The sequence below is a fragment of the Acomys russatus genome, chromosome 17 (genome assembly GCF_903995435.1).
Source record: "Acomys russatus chromosome 17, mAcoRus1.1, whole genome shotgun sequence".
Taxonomy (NCBI): Eukaryota; Metazoa; Chordata; class Mammalia; order Rodentia; family Muridae; genus Acomys; species Acomys russatus.
In genome coordinates this window covers 10,429,471-10,450,489 of record NC_067153.1, presented here as the reverse complement: position 1 = coordinate 10,450,489, position 21,019 = coordinate 10,429,471, and the positions used below count along the sequence as shown (strand labels likewise).

General features: G+C 40.4%; 1 protein-coding gene across 1 annotated transcript; it reads left to right on the top strand.

The window, feature by feature from the left end:
• Positions 1 to 12,774: 12,774 nt before the first annotated feature.
• Positions 12,775 to 15,874, top strand: Tmem74 (transmembrane protein 74). The gene is made up of 2 exons (XM_051159535.1): positions 12,775 to 12,922; positions 14,551 to 15,874. The coding sequence occupies exon 2, from the start codon at positions 14,934 to 14,936 to the stop codon at positions 15,849 to 15,851; it is 918 nt and encodes a 305-aa protein (XP_051015492.1). The 5' UTR covers positions 12,775 to 12,922; positions 14,551 to 14,933; the 3' UTR covers positions 15,852 to 15,874.
• Positions 15,875 to 21,019: the final 5,145 nt, after the last annotated feature.

Below are 21,019 nucleotides of genomic sequence, written 5' to 3'. Positions count from 1 at the left end.
ATTGAGCAGGAGAGGATTAGGTGGAGCTTCGGTTCCCTGGTTTGGGTTCTGAGGTAGAGCCCATGAGAGGGGGGAAAGGTAAAGAAAAGAAAGGAAAAAGGAAAAAAACGAAAAAGCTGGAGACGATGTGGCCTGATAGAGAAGATCCAGCCCAGACAGGATGAAGACTGACAAGTGACTTGGAGAGTGCAGTGGGAAGTAGCCAGACTAGCTTAGAAAACTAGTTTAAATTGTATCCTCTCAATTATTATGCTTAAAGCTTTTTAAAAAATAAACCAATAGGTCTCTGTCTCACTTATTTGGGGAACTAGCTGGGTATTAGAAAAGCACTATAGAATAAATACATCTAAAATTATGAAGTGAAGCTATAAAATGTTACTCTTTTCATATATGCCTATTTTTTTAGGAAAAGACAAAGGGCATGAGAAGAAAATGCCAAAAGAAAGATAGCTTAGTTTAAGTATGGATGATAATATCCAATAGATTAGTAATAATGACATTTAAGTTAAAAAAAAGTGTTTACCACTTTAATAACAAAAGATTTTATATATATATATATATATATATATATATATACCCACTCTCTTCACTGGACAATAAGTCAATAGGGCCCACTTTTTTGGATTTCTTTTGTGACTGCAATTACCCAGTCAAGAAGCGCAGCTGAGCCAAGACAGGCAGCTGCATCAAGCCCCAATTCTTTCCATGTGGAGAGAATTTGGTTGTACGATCACAGCTAAGTACCCTGTAGATCAAAGTGGTTTCCTTCTTAAGTTCTAACTACTTTCAGATTCTAGTCTCAAGCCAATTTTAAGATCACCTTTAGAAAAAGGAATATTTTAGGAGTTAGATTCTTCTGACCCTTGTGTTCCTCAGCCTAGAAATTAGCACACATTATTTCTGCATTTTCTCTAATTACTAGAACCACAAACTTGAACACACGGAGAAATATGGAGCACTTCAGTCAGCAGTGCTGCGCATCTTCTTGACCTATTGATATTCCTGCCTTTGTTTCAGTGTTGAAGATTGCACCCAGGGCTTTGTACATGTCAGACAGGTGCCCCATCACAGAGCTAGTCCACCAATCCCACTATCCTTCCACCATTATTATCTCTTTATGGTAATATGTTTTTGTTCCAAAGCCAATTTTCACATGGCCTTTAATGCCCCACCGTGACTAAGGCTTACAAGATGCATCTTTTTCTTATAACTCATTTTTATCTTTATGTTTAAATTCTATTGCTATGAATTTGATCTTGAATGTTTTTAAGCTATATCATGATGTTAGGCTATGTCATCTTCAGATTTTTTTTTCTCCAGGATAATCTTTTCAAAATTGCAATTATATTTTATTGTTCCCCTTCTTAAAAACCACCCACATGTAGGTTTCAGAGTCAAGGCTACTTAGAAGAACAAAGATAACCTGTCTGATGTTGATAGTTACACCCACATCTAATGGCCTGTTTCTTATTTTATGTAATTAATTTAAATGTTGTAGTATGAAAAAATATGTTTTGCTTTCCTGATTCTAAGATAGCTGTTGTCTAGTTCACTTACTATAACATTTATAAAATAATGTTTTGATTCCTGTTAGATTTGTGAACTATTCATCCAATTGTAAACTCCCTGAGAGTTGGGGGTTGGGAGGGGAGTATCAATCAACTCAGCTCGTTGCTGTATCTGCAAGCACTCAGCACAGAAGCTGCTGACACTGTTTGCTGAGTGAATGACAGAAGTACTAAATGTTGTTAATGAGTTTACAAGGAAATCTGTGCAACAACTTCCCATAAACTGGCTTGTGTCTCCAGAAAGATATGTCATAAATGCTGAGGCCCTAGGAGTGATAGCATGTATCTTTAATTCCAGCACTCAGGAGGAACAGGTGGGAGAGTATCCTCAAGTTTGAGACTAGCTTGGTCTACATAGAGAGTTCTAGACCAGTGAGACTTGCTCTCAATACAAACACACACACACACACACACACACACACACACACACACACACACACAAACACAAAGAAGAAACTATGAAGACAGACAAAGAGTTGAAATATCTTTAAAAATTAATAATAAAAATAATCTTTCATAAAGGATCTGTTTACTAAGATATCAGGGAAAAAGTGAGCAGTCATTTAAGTAAGTAAACGGAATGGTAATCAACAAATATAAACAATCATTTAAAAGCAAAATCAAGCAAGGTCTCCAGGCTTTGTTGACAGGCTAAGGGCTGCCTTTGTATGAGCTGTTGGAGGGAGACATTGGAATAAGAAAACAAAATATATATTTTGAAAAGAAAAACAGAGGAGGAGCTTAGAAATAACAAAAGAAATGACCAAACAGACTAAAGAACCTAGCAAAGACAGTAAGCTTAACACACCTTTAGCCATGTGGCTCCCAAGAGGATGGCCTGGGTGGAGGACACTTCCAAGTAGTTTGGTTACTCAATCTTGAATTGTACTGGGCTTGGAGCTTCTAAAGTAGGCTATTCAATAAGAAAAAGCTACCCAATGAGAAAATAAAAATATACATATACATATATATGTATTGTGTATGTATGTACACACACATATGTTTATTTGTGGTTTTAAGTAACATGCTTAATTTTATTTTATTTTTCTTGACTTGGGAAACTTTTGCTGTTTATTTAGAGCCACAGATAAACACAGAGGACTTCTGAAAAGATATGAATATACACCGTATGTGTGTACGTGTATATATATACAGAAAATAAGCCATTCAAGATATGTAAACCAATAGGAAAACAAATCATAATATAAAACAGAACAAACATTAAAAAGCAAGAGTCACTCAGTCCAGAGAACATCACTCCTCAATGATTGTGCTCACAGAGAGTGTGACTGGTAAAATGAAAGAGTTCAAAAGTTTTCTATCAAAAACAAAAACAAAAAACCCAAAAAACAAAAACAAAAACAAATCCTCCAAACCAAACCAAACCCAAACAAGAAAACAAACAAACAAACACAATGATCTAAGACCTCAAGATGATGCAAACAAGCTGGTGAACTCAATCCATCACCATGACAGGGAGGTCAGCAACAGACGGCAAAGCAGATGGGAAAAAAAGCAGCAATATGAAAGAAAATGTAATCAAGATAACAAAGTTTTTTGGAAAAAAAATATAGTTTGTTGCAAATGAAAGCCACAATGAATCAAATCTAAACACACAATAAAGCATCACTATCTGATTCTACCAAGCAGAAAGATTTCCTGGATGTATTGTGGAGTTTTTTTTAGATTTAACATTTTTTATTGGAAGGGGTTAGGTATTCATTTTTTCGCTCTTTCATCTCTTGTATGCTATGGGTGAAGCTTGCCTCTGAGGTTCCTGTGTGAGTTCCTGAATTTTTAATTTCCAGATTTCTCTCAATTTTGGGTTTTCTTTATTGGTTCTATTTCTATTTTCAGGTCTCAAACCGTCTTACTCATTTCCTTCCACTGTTTGTTTGTGTTTTTATAGATTCCTTTAAGGAGTTTATTCATAAAGGCTATTTTAAAGTCTTAGTCTTTTCTTTTAGTTATATTTCACTACTCGGAGCCTATTATGGTATGGTTGCTGGGTTCTAGAGGAACCATCTTGTCCTGGCTACCACTGATTGCATTTTTACCCTGTCGTGTAGGCCGCAGAGGTTGTGATTACTGTACTCTCTGGTCTTGTTGTGGGCGGGCGGGGGGCGGGGTGCTTCTTCTTTGGTGTTTGTTGTCCTTTCTGATTCTTAAGAGGTTGTGATGGCTGTGCCTTGCCTTGTAAGGAATTTTTCTGGGATTCTGCCATTGCAGCTACTGGGAGCTCTGAGTAGAATGTGTGTCTAGGTATTGAGAATTGACACGTTAGGAATGGTGATGGGCTAGAAACAGGAGTCTGTGGGCATCCAGGAGAGAGAGATAAAAAGATAGGATTTCCACCAGGATATGGGGAAAGAGTGAGGAGAGGCCATGACAGGTAATCTGCTATATGGCTGCCCATGAAACTGAGGTTTTGAGTGAAGGAAGAGGGAGTTTGAAGGAGAGGCGGGAGCTTGCCGACCTGTTATGCTGGCCTACTTATCTTCTTCTGGCTTGGTTGGCGGGTTCTCAAGGAATGCCTGCTGGAGTTGGAGACTGGGATAAAGGTTAAGTTGCAGGGGTAAATGTTGGAGGAGAAAAAAGCCCTGTGGTTCCTTGAAGAGGGGGGCAGAGAGGAAGGGGAGGCCACAGAAGGTGGTCTGCTGCAGAACAGGGAGGTCTGGTTAGGGGATGGAGAAGACTACAGTTAGCCTGCTACCTTCTCTGGCTCGAGGGGCAAGAGAGCTCTTAGGGAGTGCCTGCTGAGGTTGGGGACTAGGACAATGAGTGGGGAGAAAGGTTGTAGGAAAAACTTTGTGTCATCTGCTGAGCTGGAGATGGGGGCAGGGAAGTTAGGAAGGCTGTAGCAGGTGGTTTACTACAAGGCTTTGGATGAGATTGGAGGATTGGATTTGGAGGTGAGGAGGGAGAAGAGAGGCAAAGCTTTGCCAGTTAGCCTACCTGTTTCCCTGGCCAGCATGTCCTGTGGGTTCCCCAGGAATCTCCACACTTTTTAACATAAACACAATCTAAGAAGGCAGGTCATGGTCACAGAGCTAGCAGGAATATTATTTACAGCAGTAGAAGAATTTTTAACCATAAAAGCACAGACATAAACACATTTTTTTGAAAGAAATAGATGAACAAAGAACAAATGGAATGGAATCTATCATGTCCAACACAGTAAACCAGAACTCCTAATACTAATAAGGAAGAAAGGAAATGACATATAATAATTTAAACAATAAGGAAAACCATCAATAAAATTACAGGAATTAGAAAACAAACATCTCTCAGTAATGACCTTCAAAGTAAATGGCCTCAGCTAACCAAAAAGACATATCCAGACGGGCTAAGTGCATTAAAGAATTGTAAACTCATACACATAGAAAGCCATAGATCAAGTGAAGAAGCCAGACAAACTAGTGTTGCTGTTTTGTTATTTGATAAATGAGACTTGAAATCAAAATTGCCAGAGAATGAGGGAAGCCACTAGGTAATTTACTTTTTCTATTTCATTAATTATTGTCTCACACACACACACGCACACACATACACACACACACACACACACACACACACACACACACACACACTGCTCATTCTGTTTAATGTTACCTGTATGTATAATGTTTTCAGGACTAACCTTGAAGTATAGGATAACTAATTGGTGTGCTTTTTATTAGGGAAGACTATTTCTTCTGTGGACAGTATTCTTTAGCTGCCTATAGTTCTTTGAGTAAGGTTGAAACTTCGTGAACTTTCATAAAACAAACACTAATGGGCATTAAATCTCAGACGAGTGGTGATATAATAATAGTGCTTAATTTCAATATTATATTACTCAGATCACATAAACAAACATTAATATGAAAGCACACAGGGTTCCCAATAGCTAAAACATTCCTTAACAGAAAGAACAAGACAGAAAGTGTCAACAATACTTGGCCTCAAATTATACCAAGAGCCATAGTAACAAAATCATGCCAGTACTTTTCACAGAAAGAGACAAATGGAATAGGACAAAAGATTTAGAAATAACTCCAAACAGCTATAGCCACCTGAGAAAACTGGATTTCCTCTGTTTAGATCAGATCCCATTCTTCACAAAAATTAACTTTAAGTGGATGAAAGACTGTAATATCAAACCAGAAACATTAAAACTGAGTGAAACAAACAAACAAACACAAAACTTCCCAGATACAGCATAAGTAGAGATTTTCTGAAAAGAGCCCCAGTAGCACAGGAAATAATGTCAAGAATTGTGCAATGGTATTACATGATGTTAAGCAACTTCTACACCACAAAAGAAATAATCATGGTGCTGGAGAGGTGGCTCAGAGGTTAAGAACACTGCCTGTTCAATTCCCAGCAACCACATGGTGGCTCACAACCATCTGTAATGAGATCTGGTGCCCTCTTATGGCGGGCAGGCACACATGTGGACCGAATACTTACTGTACACATAATAAATAAATAAATATTTTTTTAAAAAAAGAGATAATCACAAGAATGCAGTTTAAAGAAAAGGTTTTGTCAACTATTCATCAGATAGGGTACATATAGGACATATTAAAAAAACAACTATTAAATGCCATAAAATCAAATCACCTAATTGTTGAATGGGTTAACTAGTTGAACAAATAGTTTTCAAAACTGGGAAACACAAACGAGCAGTAAATATTTTTTTAAAGTGTTCAGTTGCATTAGTCATCATGGAAATGCAATTAAAACTTCACTGAGAGTCTGTCTCACTCCAGTCAGTATGGCTACCATCAAGAAAACAAATTAAAAGAAATGCTGTCAACATGGGCAGAAAGAGAAACTGTGTTCATTGCGGACAGGAACATGAACTAGTCCAATTACATGGGCATTAGCATGGAGGTTCCAACAGGAACTAGTAGATCTCATGTATGATTCAGCTTTGGTTCTTAGTACATACTGTAATGGCTTGAAAATCCCTGAAGGAAGACCCCAGACTCAAATAGTATGCAAAAGCAAAGAGGGTTTATTCTGCAGAAACAGCTAGCATACAAAAGTCAACCATCCTTACAAAATGGTGACCTTGAAGAGGGAAGCTCACAGGTTCCTTTTAAATCCAGAAAAGGGAATTCCAGTTGCAGTTAAATAATCTTTACCAGGATGGTTGGGCTCATGGTAAGGGCACTTGTATAGATTTGATTGGTTTGGACCTAGGGAAGGAATGGTCACCTCATATCTAGTTTTAGTCTCAGGCCAGATGTTCAGGCAGTTCCTGATTGGCTGGCCTTCTCCTGTGGTTTTTCGAGAAGCCTGGCTGATGCTTCTGGGAAACTGAAATTTAGGCCTAACATGGAGACCTCATTTTAAAATGGAGTGAGTTTGGACCTCTCTCTTACTGGGACAGACCTTAAAGTATATATATCTATGCTTATTATAACTACACTCAAAACAGGAAATAGGACCAGGCTAGACCTCTATTGCTACATAAAATCATAAAGAAAATAAGGTACATGTACATAATGAAATGTTATTCAGTTGTAAAGAAAAATAAAAGTGCTGCATATTTAGGAAATAGTATGCGACTGAAAATCATTATGTTAAGTAAAAAACACTACACTTAGAAAGACACATGCATCCTTTATCTCTCATGAAGGCCTACATTGAGGGGGCCTGGTTAAAGCTTTCATTTTCTCACCAGCCTAGGCTTAAGTTTCTGTCTTTCAGAAACAGACTTCAGTTATAGGGAAAACCATAGAAAATGGACAACCAATCAGAACTGGCCAAGACATCTGTCCAGAGCAGATAAGGTTGCTCAACTGCCAGTTTAAGCTGTCCCCTAACTCATAGTAACTCCTGACTTGGCACCAGCCAATCCCCAGTGCATCTGTACATGCACTTCTAGCTCACACCAATGGAAATAAAGATGACCTAAATGTATCTGGAATTCCCCTAACTAGCTTTAAAAAGAGCCTGTGTGCTCACCTCTGGGTCGCCATTTTTTAAGTGAATGACTGCTGCATGCAGGATTCTTATTTTCTCGAAATAAAAACACTCTTGTCAGTTGCATGTGTGAGTGGTGATCTCCAAGTGGTGAGTTTTGGGCCCTAACAACATATAAACGTTTTGTGTGTGTGTGTGTGTGTGTGTGTGTGTGTGTGTGTGTGTGTGTGTGTGAAAAATTACAAACTAAAGAGGGCTTAGATTAAAATTTTTCTTTTCTCATTATTTCTCTTTTAGCTGTGCGTTGAGTGGCTTCATTCTGCCACATGCTGTGATGTACTGTCCTAACATAGACCCTGCTGTGAAGATGACCACCATAGATTAAAACCTCCAAAGCTAGATCAACACAGCTGGCTTTGCTTTAAAATTAGATTACCTCCAGTATTCGTTATAGTGACAGAAATCTAACAGAATTCTGCTGTGCATACAAACTTGGAAGTCCTTACTTTAGGTGAGAAATAAAGAAAATTTTATTTTATTGGCTTACATGAAAAACAAAACAAAACAAAAACCCAGCAAGCTCCTTCTTGACACTCCAAACAAAGGGAGGGTAAAATGAACTTTACTTCTTGTACTCCTTGGGCACAAGTGTTGGAGTGATCTACAAATATTGTATTTCTCATTATGAAAAAGTATGTTCTTAATTGTTATTTGAAGCCCAATACCCAGCTAGCAGGGTAAATAAATGTCACTGCCTCATCTACTTTTAAGAGTAAGGCAAGCTGGTCTCAAACTAGTGAACCTTCTGTCCCAGACTTCTCAGTGCTAAGACTGCAGGTATGTTGTCACATCTAGCAAATTCTCCAATCCGCTTTCAAAATTCTTAACTCCCTCAGTCTCTTACTAAAGCCCTTCAGTCACCCTACCCCTTGGCATAATAGCTGACCTTCCCTTTGCAGTTCTTTAGCATGGTGTGGACCGGGTGGCAATGGGTCTTTCCTCAGTTCCAACTGCAGAGATCCCTCGTTGTTATGTCTGTTTTCTGTCTATGTCTACAAACATTTTGAAGGTAGATTCAATTTTTTTCCTCCTTGGATTTTTTTTTTTTTTACTGAGCCTGGGACAGTGTTTGGGAAGGAACAGAGCCTCTCAACTTTCATTTATGGCAGGATGTGTGAAGAGTGTTAAATGTGCCTCTGAGCACGGACAGCTAGGTCCTATGTATACTCTGTTTTCAGGGCTGAATGCTGAGTATACCAGTCTGGTCTGTGAAAATTCATCAGGTTGGACAGTTATAACTTACACATGACTATTTACTGTATACTCCAGAAAAATTCCCAGGAAGGAAGAACACCAGACGTTACCTTGTTAATGCAAGCAGAACCTGCTGTAACCTCTTTGGCAGGTCTCACAACTGAACAGCTGATCTCATAGTTGTACTAGCAGGGCAAGGTGGCACACACAGTTAACACCAGCACTCAGGAGACAGAGGTTGGGGGATCTCTGTGAGTTCGACGCCAGCCTGGTCTCCAAAGTGAGTCCAAGACAGCCAAGGCTACACTGAGAAGCGCTGTCTCAAAAAATGAAAAAAAAACCAACCAACCAAACAAGAATAAAGCAAGCTGCTAAAGGAAAGGTGACCTTCCTCAGCCTACTAGTTGAGTAAAGAATGTGGCTTTTTGCAAAATAAAGAGCTGGGGCAGGAAGTAGGGGCAGAGCTTCTTCTGGGCAGGTGGTGCCACAGACTGAGATGCAGGGAGATACAGGCAGATGTGGGTGGAAGAGGCAGAAGGAGACAGAAAAGAGACAGAAGGATATGCAGAAAGGCAATGAGAACCACTTAAGAGTGCTGGAGTGCTGGAAAGTAGGAGTTAGCTGAGAGACTGCCCCAGCAAAAGGTCAACAGCCTTACACTTTATAGATGTCTCCAAGTGTTAATTAAATCTCAAGCCACAATACACAAGAATCCTGGGTTCTTAAACTAAATTGTTTAAAGTTGTAAGTACAGTTCCCAGTGTCAAACAAACCCGGATGCCTCCAGTTTTTCTTTCTAAAATTGTTTCCAAAGCCCTGAGTGACACTTCTTCTAAAAATACCCATGTTTAGTGTTGAGGGATGTCTTTTTGTGTTTTCTTACTTTTCATGCAGCTGTAAATTAACTACAAAGGCACTTAGTCCATGGTCTCACCTTTTATAAAACTTGTTCAGAAAAAAATCATCTTATTTATAAATACAAATAAACTTTCTCTATACTTCATAATTATCTTTGTGAGATTGATCCATTCTGAATACAACTCGAGTTCATTCATTATATTGTAGGGGCAAAATTAATGCCGTATCCTATATGTCATTTATATTCTACAATTAATGATGGTTTGTATGAGAACTTGTCCTCTAGGTGCCCTTCTCCTTGCGTTCTGGGAATGACACCTGCCACCACTCTACAGAAACTGCACTGGAGCAATTAGATACAGTTAACGCCCAATAATCCCCTGAGATAAAACAGCTTCCCTGGAGATTCAGCCTCCTGGACCCAGCCTGCCGGAAGGTCTGCTTTCCTGAGACTCACAACTTTCCCTGGAGATCTGGTCTCCACTCAGCCTGCCTGTAGGACTACATTCCTGAGACTCATGACTCTCGTTTATTGTTCTGTCCTTACTTCCCTGTGACCCCCACTCCTAATTATAGTTTTTCCTTATAAATTCGTTACCCTTGAAGCTCTGGTATCACTCTCCTATCCTCCATCAGGAAGGGTTGTGATGTGAAGCTCTGAGCCTGTAATGCAGAACCCGGTGTTTGTTGCATCAGTATTGAGTCCTGGTGGTCTTTTTTGGGGATCTCATGATCTGGGTAATCTCAGCATAACAATATGCATTTCAGCGTACTAATATTCTGTATTATATGTATCTATCTTCTTGTTGACTGACAGTTTCTTGCATGGGGTTTCATGCTAAGCCATGTACACACAGTCCTGTAGAGTAAAATCTTAAGAGGAAATTTCTGGATCACGTTTCACTTTTGTGCTTAATTGAGTTTCAAGATTCTTGCATTTCCTCATTCAGTATATGTGGTTCTGGTTGCTCCATAACTGATAAAAATCACATGTTGTTCATTGGCCATAAGGTCATTTATTCTGGTGGGTGGGTAAGTCCTTTGACTGTGGCTTTAAATTTCAGCTTATTTGTTAGCGATGGTGTTGTTCACTCTCCAGATATGTCTTTAATAGTTATATACAAACCTGCATGTGATTTAACTTGAGGTGTAGAACTTTCGTATCACCAAACAAATCTTTTACAGTGACTTACAAAGCCTCATTCTCCATCCTCAATCCTTCCAGGCAACATTATCCATAACCATGTATCTTTTGTTTAAAATTGATATGCAATATCAATGTATATGGGTTATATGCTTACAATATAACTTTAGCCAAATCCTTCTGAAATCATCTTTTTTATTTCCCTACTGCTTAGCCTCTCATGAAAACACTAAATCCTCTAAGAAAGTTTATTCTCAATTAATTCTTATCATTTTGGCTGAGGAGAGAAAATTTGATCACAGATTTTGTAAAGAGGCTAGATGTTAAAAGCTCCAACACTACTCTTGACGTAATGGTCAATTTACCAAGAATCTATTTTATTACTAGTTAATCTAGTATAATAGTGATTGCTCCTCCAATAGCAGAGTAAATTGAGACATATTAAAATTTATGTAAATCAAAATCATTATGTAGTTTCTTAATGCTATCATCTTACTAAGGCCAATGGCTTTGCTAGCAGATACTGTGGGGCTACTTGCTGTTGGATACACTTCGCATTGTGTCATGCTCATAGATGCTAATAGAAAAATGCTCATTTTCAAGGAGGCTAAATTTTATTTTGAAAGGAGAAACACATAGAAAGCAGTGTAAAATATATATGAAAGAGTGCGTATGTAAAATTCCTGTTTAAAGGGAAGTGAATTATGCCATTAGATCGCCAAAGGGGATAAGGTTTAGGACGTTAACCAAGAAAAAGCCTTTCAAGGCCAGGCTTTTGGGAATGTTTTAGATATGGCAATGCATGATGGAGGCTGGGCTTGAGAATTCTTTTACCAGCAAATGGGACTTTTGTAGAGCTTGTCTTTCACTCCTTCTTTACCATTTTTTTTCTCTGTAAAATTCTGAAGGAAAATTTGTTGTATACTGACATAGAATCAACTTAATTTTTTGTGTGAATGTCAACTTAATTTTCACATGTCTGTGAATTGCATGTATGCCTAGTTCCTGTAAGGGTCATTTCTTCTTTGGCACACTATACTGTTTTCTGATGAGAAGGCATTTTCTGTTTCTCTCTTCCATCCAGCCTTCAAAGACACACTTTCCAACCTTATTTATGAGGGAACCTCTCAGTACTATAGATTGGAAGTGGAACCCAAATACAGTGTAGGTGTCCAAAAGGGAACAACTAAGCAACCTCAGTAGCTTCATCCTTCAATTTTCCGTACTAAACCTGACTCCTCTCTTACCCTATGTCCCCATCAGTCAATATAGCATAATACTGAATACCAATGGCATGAATTTGACTACTATTTTGTAATTCAGAAATTCTGTAAAATTAAGGACTTTTGGAGTACCTTTAAAATTGGATGAATTATATAAAATATGTAGGAAAGTCCCTGGCTATAAAAAATTCTGCTTATGTTCTCTGATTTTCTAAGTTAGTAGTACATTCAACAGATGCAAGATCTAATGGTAAGTATAGGTGATAAAGTGATGAACATGCCACTGTTACCCTCAGTGTTGACATTTCTGCCTATTTTATGGGAAAAGTGATGACTTTGGAACCATACTCCTGGATAAGATTTTAAAAGCTATTGTTTATTGAATTTGTAACCTTGGGGGACAGGGAGCACTGAATCCCTGTGAGCCTTCTTCTGCATCTTAAAAAGAAGAGTGATAAAATCTTCTACTTTGAAACTGTGTTTTGAATATTAAATATGACAAAGTATGCAAATTTCTTGGCACAAGGTTGGAACTAAAATGTAACACTTGTTTCCTGTCTTCTTCCTGTGCTAGGAGGCTAGGAGGATGGTGGGGTAGGGAGGTAAGGTTGACACACTCAACTTAGAGAGGGCAGAGTTTGAAGTTCAGGCAGGTAAATGAGTGTGTGGAGTAAAGTGCTTTCCAGAAGAGCAAAATCTTGTAGGTGCTGGACAACGCGCAAAGAAGGGAATGCAAGGACCTCTTCTGAACTACATCTCCCGGGATGCTCAGCAAAGGGAGCACCCCGCCCCGCCCTACCCCGCCCAGCCCCGACTCGGCGGGCACCGCCCACCCAGCGGAACCCAGCGGCGAACACAGGCTACAAGTGCTGCGGCTGGGGAATAGCGGACTTTTCTTCGGGAGCCACGCGGACACAAGTGCTCCTGGATCCAGCTTCACTGGGTGGCCAAAGCAGAAGGTGAGTGGCAGAGAGTGGCATGGGGATGAAGCGCGCGGAGTGGAGAGAGAGCTGGAGCCTGAAGCTAAAAGGAGCCTGGGAGCGCATCCCCACTCCCCGCCCTAGGTGCCAGCAGGACCTTAGCGGATGCAGCTAGACTGCAGGTGCCTTGATGGGCCAAGAGTTCGCCGGAGGACTGATTGATTCCGCAACCACTTGGGGGCTCCCCTATCCAGTTCTGGCAGTGGGTCTTTTAAACCTAGTGCGCTGATCCTGCATCCCGCATCCCGCATCCCACATCCCTAGGTGGTCTTCTGCAAACCAGCTTTGTCCCTGTCAGTTCTGTCCATATTTTACTGCTTTTAATCGAGGAGCAGCAGACTAGGGAAAAAGGCTGCCCCCTGCCTTGGAGGTGCAATCTCATTAAGTGAGCTTTTAAACAGATCAGGGGGGAGGGGGAAAGAGGGAAGAAGAGACCTTTAGCTGGTCCCCTGGGATTATCCATCCGTCACTGAGGCTGGATTACGGATCTGCAAATGAACTGTACAGTTAGTGAGGCAGAGAGGGGGGGGGGAGAGAGAGAGAGAGAGAGAGAGAGAGAGAGAGAGAGAGAGAGAGAGAGAGAGAGAGAGAGAGAGAGAGAGAGAGAGAGAGAGAGAGAGAGAGATGGGGGTGTCAAAATACAGCAGGAAATATGGGGTATTTCTTTTGTGTTCTGTGACTTGCCTGGCTGTCTTGGTGAGGCTGGCTTGTACATGGCTGGAGTTGGGGATTTTGATACTAACTCCTCCTCGAGCCATGGGTTAAACCACTCTGGACTGAAATAAAGACAAAAGAAGTCCTTGGTTAAACCCCCTTTATTTAGTGAGGGGGGTTGAATTTTTATTTCCAAGGAATCTAGCAAAGGTAGGAAAAGATGGGCAGATGGCTTTCTGTTCAACACAGAGCTCTGTCCTAGCACGGCTCTTGTGCAGTGGAGGTGAAGGAGTGCCATGGATAGAGTTTCAGAGGTAGCCTTGGAAATCACGCCTCACCTCTTTGCCTTGATGAAATACTATGCGTTTATTATCTTTTTCCACCCTGAAGTGGCCACTTTCTGGTGCTTGTTTGTTGGCAAACTGTAGGCAGAAGTAACTCAGACTCACCGAGATTTTTGCCAGTGGGAACAGCAGACACTCTGTGGGAGCAGGCAGTGTATACGTGTGAAGCTGAGGAGCTCACTGTGTTTTATAGAAGCCACAGTGAAGTGTGTGAGCTGCCCCTGTGGAACAAGCGAGTGGATTAAACAGGATAGAAGTGCGTATGGTTAAATTAACACAGGGCCCAAGGCTGTGTGTCGTGGGTTACTAGATACATGAATGAGTGAATCACTGGACCTGATTCTGATTCCTCCTGTTGGTCACTGGCTGATTAAGTCATCCTTTTCATTCACTTCATAGCTGCTAAGTCAAGATGCTGATGCCATGGCACCCAGCTGATGAGAGCATGTGTTCATTAAAGCTAATCTGTATTAGAATCTGTTCTGACCTGGAGTTGGAAACATACACTCTAATTGAATTGTTAGGAAGTCTGTTCTTGCTCAAGATCTCCAGAAATCCCGCAGCTCAGCTAAGAAGGGCCCCGCCTTTCTCATTTGTGTCTTTCTACAGGAAACTTGCCTTCTCATCTGAGGGATTCTGTCACGAGAATGTGTGAGTCCCTGGATAAATTTGGCTTGGTGACAGCAGTGTGTTGTCCCCAGAGATTCTGCCACATCCTTCTTGCTCCTTTTCTACCCTGACTGCCAACCCCTGTGACAAGTCAGAAGATTTGCTGCTTTCATGGTCTTCTGCCCCTAGCTTCCCTTTCTCGCCCCCTACCCCCTCATGAGGAACTGAGGCCAAAGTGTTCTCAACAAGTCATGGCTGTGAAGGAAACAGGGACCAGAGGAGCAGGCCTCCCTACAGTATGGGCTTAGATTCTGCCAGGTTCTTATCTGTGCTGCCACTGGAAGAGCTTCTGGAAATTGCTGGGAGAATTCTAACCAGCTCCCATGGAGCTCCAGTCCCTGACTAAGAGCAACAGCCCTGTGGACCTGTGCAGTGGTGTGGAGTGGAGTTCAGGCAACGCTCCTGGTGACCATGCAGAAGAAGCAGCTATCAGAGTTGCTCTTCGCTGTCAGAAAAACTTGACATCCACACCAGGAGCAGTTGCGGTGGAAGTGTCTAGAACTAGCCCATCTTTAGCATCCCCAACCTCCTCGCTGCGTTACAATGCTATTGAGACGAGCTTCTTCCCATCAGGCCCTCCTGACTCAGGGAATGACCAAGTCATAGCAGATCGTAAAGTCTGTAATTGTTGCAGCCAGGAACTAGAAACTTCTTTTACGTATGTGGATGAGAATGTCAACTTGGAACAGAGAAGCCAGAGGTCCCCATCAGCAAAAGGCAGTCATCACCCTGGAGATCTTGGATGGGGGAACTCTAATGAATGGTCCCACGAGGCTCCCATGTCTTTGATATCCGAAGATGAAGATGACACGAGTTCAGAAGCCACGTCTTCAGGGAAGTCCGTAGACTATGGCTTCATTAGCGCCATCTTGTTCTTGGTCACTGGTATCTTGCTGGTGATCATTTCTTATATTGTCCCTCGGGAGGTGACAGTGGATCCCAACACAGTGGCAGCCCGGGAGATGGAACGCCTGGAAGAGGAGAGTGCAAGGCTAGGGGCACACCTGGACCGCTGTGTCATTGCTGGCCTCTGCCTCCTCACACTCGGGGGAGTTGTTCTCTCGTGCTTGCTAATGATGTCTATGTGGAAGGGGGAGCTCTACCGCAGAAACAGATTTGCCTCTTCCAAAGAGTCTGCAAAAGTCTATGGTTCCTTCAACTTCAGGATGAAAACTAGCACTAATGAAAATACCATGGAGCTGTCCTTGGTAGAGGAAGATACCCTTGCCGTACAGAGTTAATTCTGAACTTCGTGAGAGACAGCGATGGATTTTATATGGAAAAAAAGAAAAGATTAAGTCAACTGTGTCCTTTAATTGTTTGGCAAGAAACAGTTTTGTTTGTTTGTTTGGTTTCCTTTTGGTTTTGGTTTATTTTCCCCCCAAGTTGTAAAAGAAACCATGGCCAGCTTCCCCTGACTTGCTGCAAACTGAAAACTCATTCACTGACTGTAATTACCATGAGCTTCTACGTCTATACCCAAATACTTCCACAAATGTAATTTACCAGAAGTTTCTTTTACATAAACATGGGTATTATTCCTACTGGGTACTAGAGCGGCTCCTGCAGATGGGATCACTTGGCGATCTAGTCTGTGAAACATAAGGACTAATTAAATAGTATGGCGTACATTTAATTCCCAAAGGTGCTTTTTCATTTTCTTTTTAAAATTTCCTCCTGTAATTTGGCTAAACACTAAAATGTAGACTTTGGAAGTGTGAATATTTTGAAACCTACAGATGGTGGTTATTTTTTGAAAGCTATAAAATATTATATTTTAAATTATTGCTATATTTAGAAATGACACTTATGTCACTAATATGTAACATCTAATAAAGATAGTGATACAAATCATCTTCAGACCCATGTGAGGCTAACTAAGTGTTAGCACAAGGTATATTGCTGCTGCCTTCTTCCCCAATGGAATAGAAGTATTGGTTGATAATGTGTTTTGCTTCCTGCTTGTGGATTTGCACTCACCCTGAAGATCCATGCCCTTGAAATCTTTACCACCTCTCATATATGTGTGTGTATGTGTGTGTGTGTGTGTGTGTGTGTGTGTGTGTGTATATATATATGTATATATATATATATATATATATATATATATATATATATATATCAAAATATTAGACTTTAAAAACATATCTCCTGGCAGCCAAACATCTAGACAGGTCTGAGTCACAAGTGGGCTTGGCAGTCTCCCAGGTGGCATTTGGAGAAAACCTCCAGTATAATTGTAGCTACACTCTTGGGAACAATGCCTAGCAAAAGCTGTCACATAGGAGTCACTAAGCCCATAGCCAAAGCTTACACTGGAGAGGAAAAGCCAACCCACTCATTTAGTGGGAGTTGTGCTTATCCTTAGTCCTGATTCTTTTTGACAAGGTCTGAATACTATTCTGAGGACCTTGGACATTGGAGCCATAAGGACCATGTTCATACCTCAGAAATTGGAAAGGTCTGGTTTATAGGAGGCACTCTGGGCAAGTGGTCAGGAAAGCAACGAGAAACACAGTGTAAGAAAGATACTGAGTTATACTGGTGTTCCTTGAAGTGGCCCAGGCGTTTTGTTACAATGTTACAGAGACAAGTGGTTCATTCTTAAAGAGGACTGGAGCCAGGAATGGGTGTGGCAAAGGGATGAGCTAGTGAGGAAGGTATTTCATTGGAGATTTTTTAAGCCCACCTAAGTCTAGTGTGGACATCTGTGTTGTTATTGAGGACTTTGGATGAACTGTGAGTTTGCGCATCATGAGCTCTGGTAGCTACCAGAGCAATTTGTCGAGATAGCTTTATTAAGAGTTAAAAGAGAATGGAGTATAGGAGACTGAGGTGGAGATGGCAAGTATGCTACAGAGTTTCTAGGTAAAAATAAGAAAAGCGTGGGAAGTATATACATGGCCCATTGCCTCACCCTGTAAAGTACTTACTCGTGAAGTGCTGGCTTAATGAGCCACAAAGTACCAGAAAGAACTTGCATTTTGTTTGCTGTAGCTGGTCCTATGTCCTTGGTTTCCCTGTGATTCTCATGTCTTCTATGTCAAAAGCACACTCTCAAAAGTTTAAAATTTACCTTCTTGAGGTATATTTAGTTTTGATTGCTAGTCTGCTTGAGGAAACTACTTTGGCAATGTCTAGTGAGTAGATAGAGTTGGGTTCAAACTGCATCAGCCAAACTGGTAAAATAGAATTTAAACCGATTTGAAGCCAGGCCTCTGAGTCATGTCTGGATCCCAGCACTTGGGAGGCGGAATGAGAAGATCAATGAAGGGCCAAGGCCAGCTTGGACCACAGTAAGTTACCCGAACAGCATATAGGGTAAGACTGTCTCAAAGCATCAAGCTAAAGCAAACCATTTGTATTTATTTATATGAGATCTCTGAATGCTGTTTTTATTTATTTGTAAACCATGATTAGTTAGTTGCATAGCAAGCGAAACAGAACTAAGTTGTGGTCCAACTTTCAGTTCTTACTGAGTTTGGAAATTAAATCATATAGATATCATATAGATATATTCTAAAGACAGCACTTTAACAAAATCATTTCAGAATAAAAAAATATCATTTCAGAAAAGAAGACTTTAAATGAAAAGTAAGCAAATGCTCATTTCTGTGTTATCTAAAACTGCTCAAACACAGAGCACGTCACATAAGGTTCTGCTGATATGAGGGAAGGCGATTACACCCAAAGGGACCAATCAGAAAATCACCTGGATGCTTTCTTTACACTGCACTGATGAAATCCTGATAATTAACCTCAATTGACTTTCCTCCAGGTTTTCTATTCGTGTTGCCCTTACCCATCCGGTGAGAGCCTGATTTTGAGACGATTACTTGAATTTAAAATGAAGCTGAGGAACAAGGACGTGGCCCCGGGGTTGTGTCTTATGTGTGAGGCCCTGGGTCCAGCCCTCAGCGTTGCAGGAGAATGATAAACCTAACGTTAACGCAGGCAAAGAAGAATTCTGAACTTCCGGCCCTGTTGATGTTAATTCGATACAGGGCGGCGTGAGTCCTAGAGTTACTGTGGTCTGACCATATGAGAAAGCAGACACTGAGCAGACTGGGGCCTACACTTTGACTTTGGATCTTTCTTGGGCTTCCTGGATATGGTGCCTCCATCGTTATCCGTGGAGGCTTCTTTAGGCTAATGGACAGTGTAAGCTTCCTAACGTTACTAATAAATGACCCTGTTTGTGGGCAGGAAACACTGCTGCAGGGGTCGCATAGTTCTTTTTGCAGTGCTGTTTCCTTGGCAGCCATTTGGAGCTCCTGATGTGACTATGCAATGTGACAATGCTGGCCTTTCCTGTGAAACTTTCCTCCTTCCAGGCTCCTTGCTAGGCACCTGGTTTGTGATTTAGAAGACCAGAAGGCTGCTAGAAACCATCAAGTCCTCTCTTGCCTGAGGCGGTTTTGCCCATGCCACTGCTAAGTCCCTGAATTCTGTAAAACCCAGATGCTTACCTTGGTATCCAAAACTTAAAATATCTGATCCCATCCTCTCTCTTTAAAAAAAAAAAAAATCTGTTTTGAGGCCCAATTTGACCAGGGCTAGCACATATCTTTCGACATGCAAATGTAAATAAACAAACTGCCAGACCCAAAAAAAAATTTTTGTGCTTTCCTTTCCTTTGTCCCTAGAGTGAAGTCAAATAAGTAAAAATGTACCATGAAAAAAATATCAGGAATAAAGGGTCTGAACACACATACACACACACACACACACATACACACACACACACACACACACACTGAGAGAGAGAGAGAGAGAGAGAGAGAGAGAGAGAGAGAGAGAGAGAGAGAGAGGAGACACACACACACACACACACACACACACACACACACACACACACACTTGTTTTCCTTTTAAATTTCTTTGCAATAAGAAAGCATTGTAAACAATTACCTCTGAATATTCTGGCCTTCGTCTCTCTAGCATACACACATATGAAACTCTTATCTGGACTAATGGCCAGAGAAAAACAGGCAACATCCATGTATCTATTGGAAGATTTTGTTCAATTTGAACATTTGATTCTACTGCAGCAAGCCAAGCCACCACAAAAGCATGGCCTGACAAAAGGGGTTCACAATGCTTGTCAGTGGTTCCCCGGTGGCGGCAGCAAGATAGAATACCGTCTGCTGCATCTGACAGCACCAAAGAGTAAGACACATCCGTACAGCTTCCTGGGATTGCTTTAGCTTCTACAAAGCGGGCCGTATGCAATGACCACAACAAGGAATTAAAACGAAACCTCAGTGGGCTTGTCCCAGCACCTGGGAACTAAGAAGGCAGATAACGAACGGACAGTTTTGACTTTCAGACTGTTTTCAGCTATATCATTTTTATGGTCGACACAATAGTCTATAAAATCTATCTTTTAGTTTTCAAGGGCATGCAACTTTGGAATTATTTTCCCTGACTGACATCAATACTGTCAACGGGAAGGTGCTTACTGAAAACACACAGAATTGCTTTCTAAAACCCGTGACTTAACTTAAAAGCATACTTATGGCTTTTGTTTGTCAAGTGTGCAAGTTGATGTGCACAAGCCTATATATATGTTAGGGTATGTTTTATAGCTACAGAACTTATATTCCTAAGATATCTTAGATTAATTTTCTTATTGGAATTTAGCATGCCTTCTTGTTGATTTTTGTGAAGAAGAAGCTTTTCACAGGTAATAACAATTTGGAATCGACCTCAGAATGAGATGCTTTACGTGTATAAATCTTTTTCTTGGTTGTCTAGTGTCCCACAAATGCCTTTTGATTTATTTTTAACCTTGAAGCTATAAGCTCATATGTATGCAGAATATTTATAAATTATTTTATTTTTAATTTATAGTTTTCTTACATAGAAATGTGAACAGCACTGTTTTTGGCTCCAAAGTTGAGTGACTTCCCTTTAGTTCAGAAACAGGTAGTCTTGCTTCCCATTGCTTCCTTCACAGGCTGCAAAAAAAAAATTAGACTATGAAGGCAAAAAATATCCTTCCACTGCTTTGTATTTCTCTGTGATTCTCTTCCAGCTCTTCCTTCTACTTTTTTTTCTAAATCAAAATAATTGATGTTTACTGTGTATTTTTTGATACTGTACTGGGCAATCATGGAAGATGATGGGGCTTTTTTTCCTCATGGCATTGATACCTTTATATATTAACAATGTGTCCTGTCATTCTAAAAATAAAAATATTTATTGAGATGTTTTTAGTGTGTTTAACTTTTATTGAAGTCTTATATAATGCATGCTTGGTCTTTTTAAATTACCTTTTTAAATTATCCATGTACAAGAAAAAAATAAAAGTAATGCTTACACCCAGGTAATGTGTAACATTCTTCTTGCTACCCTGTCCTTAAACTGTGTGTATCTTAATAGTTTTTATTTGTATGTATGAAATAAT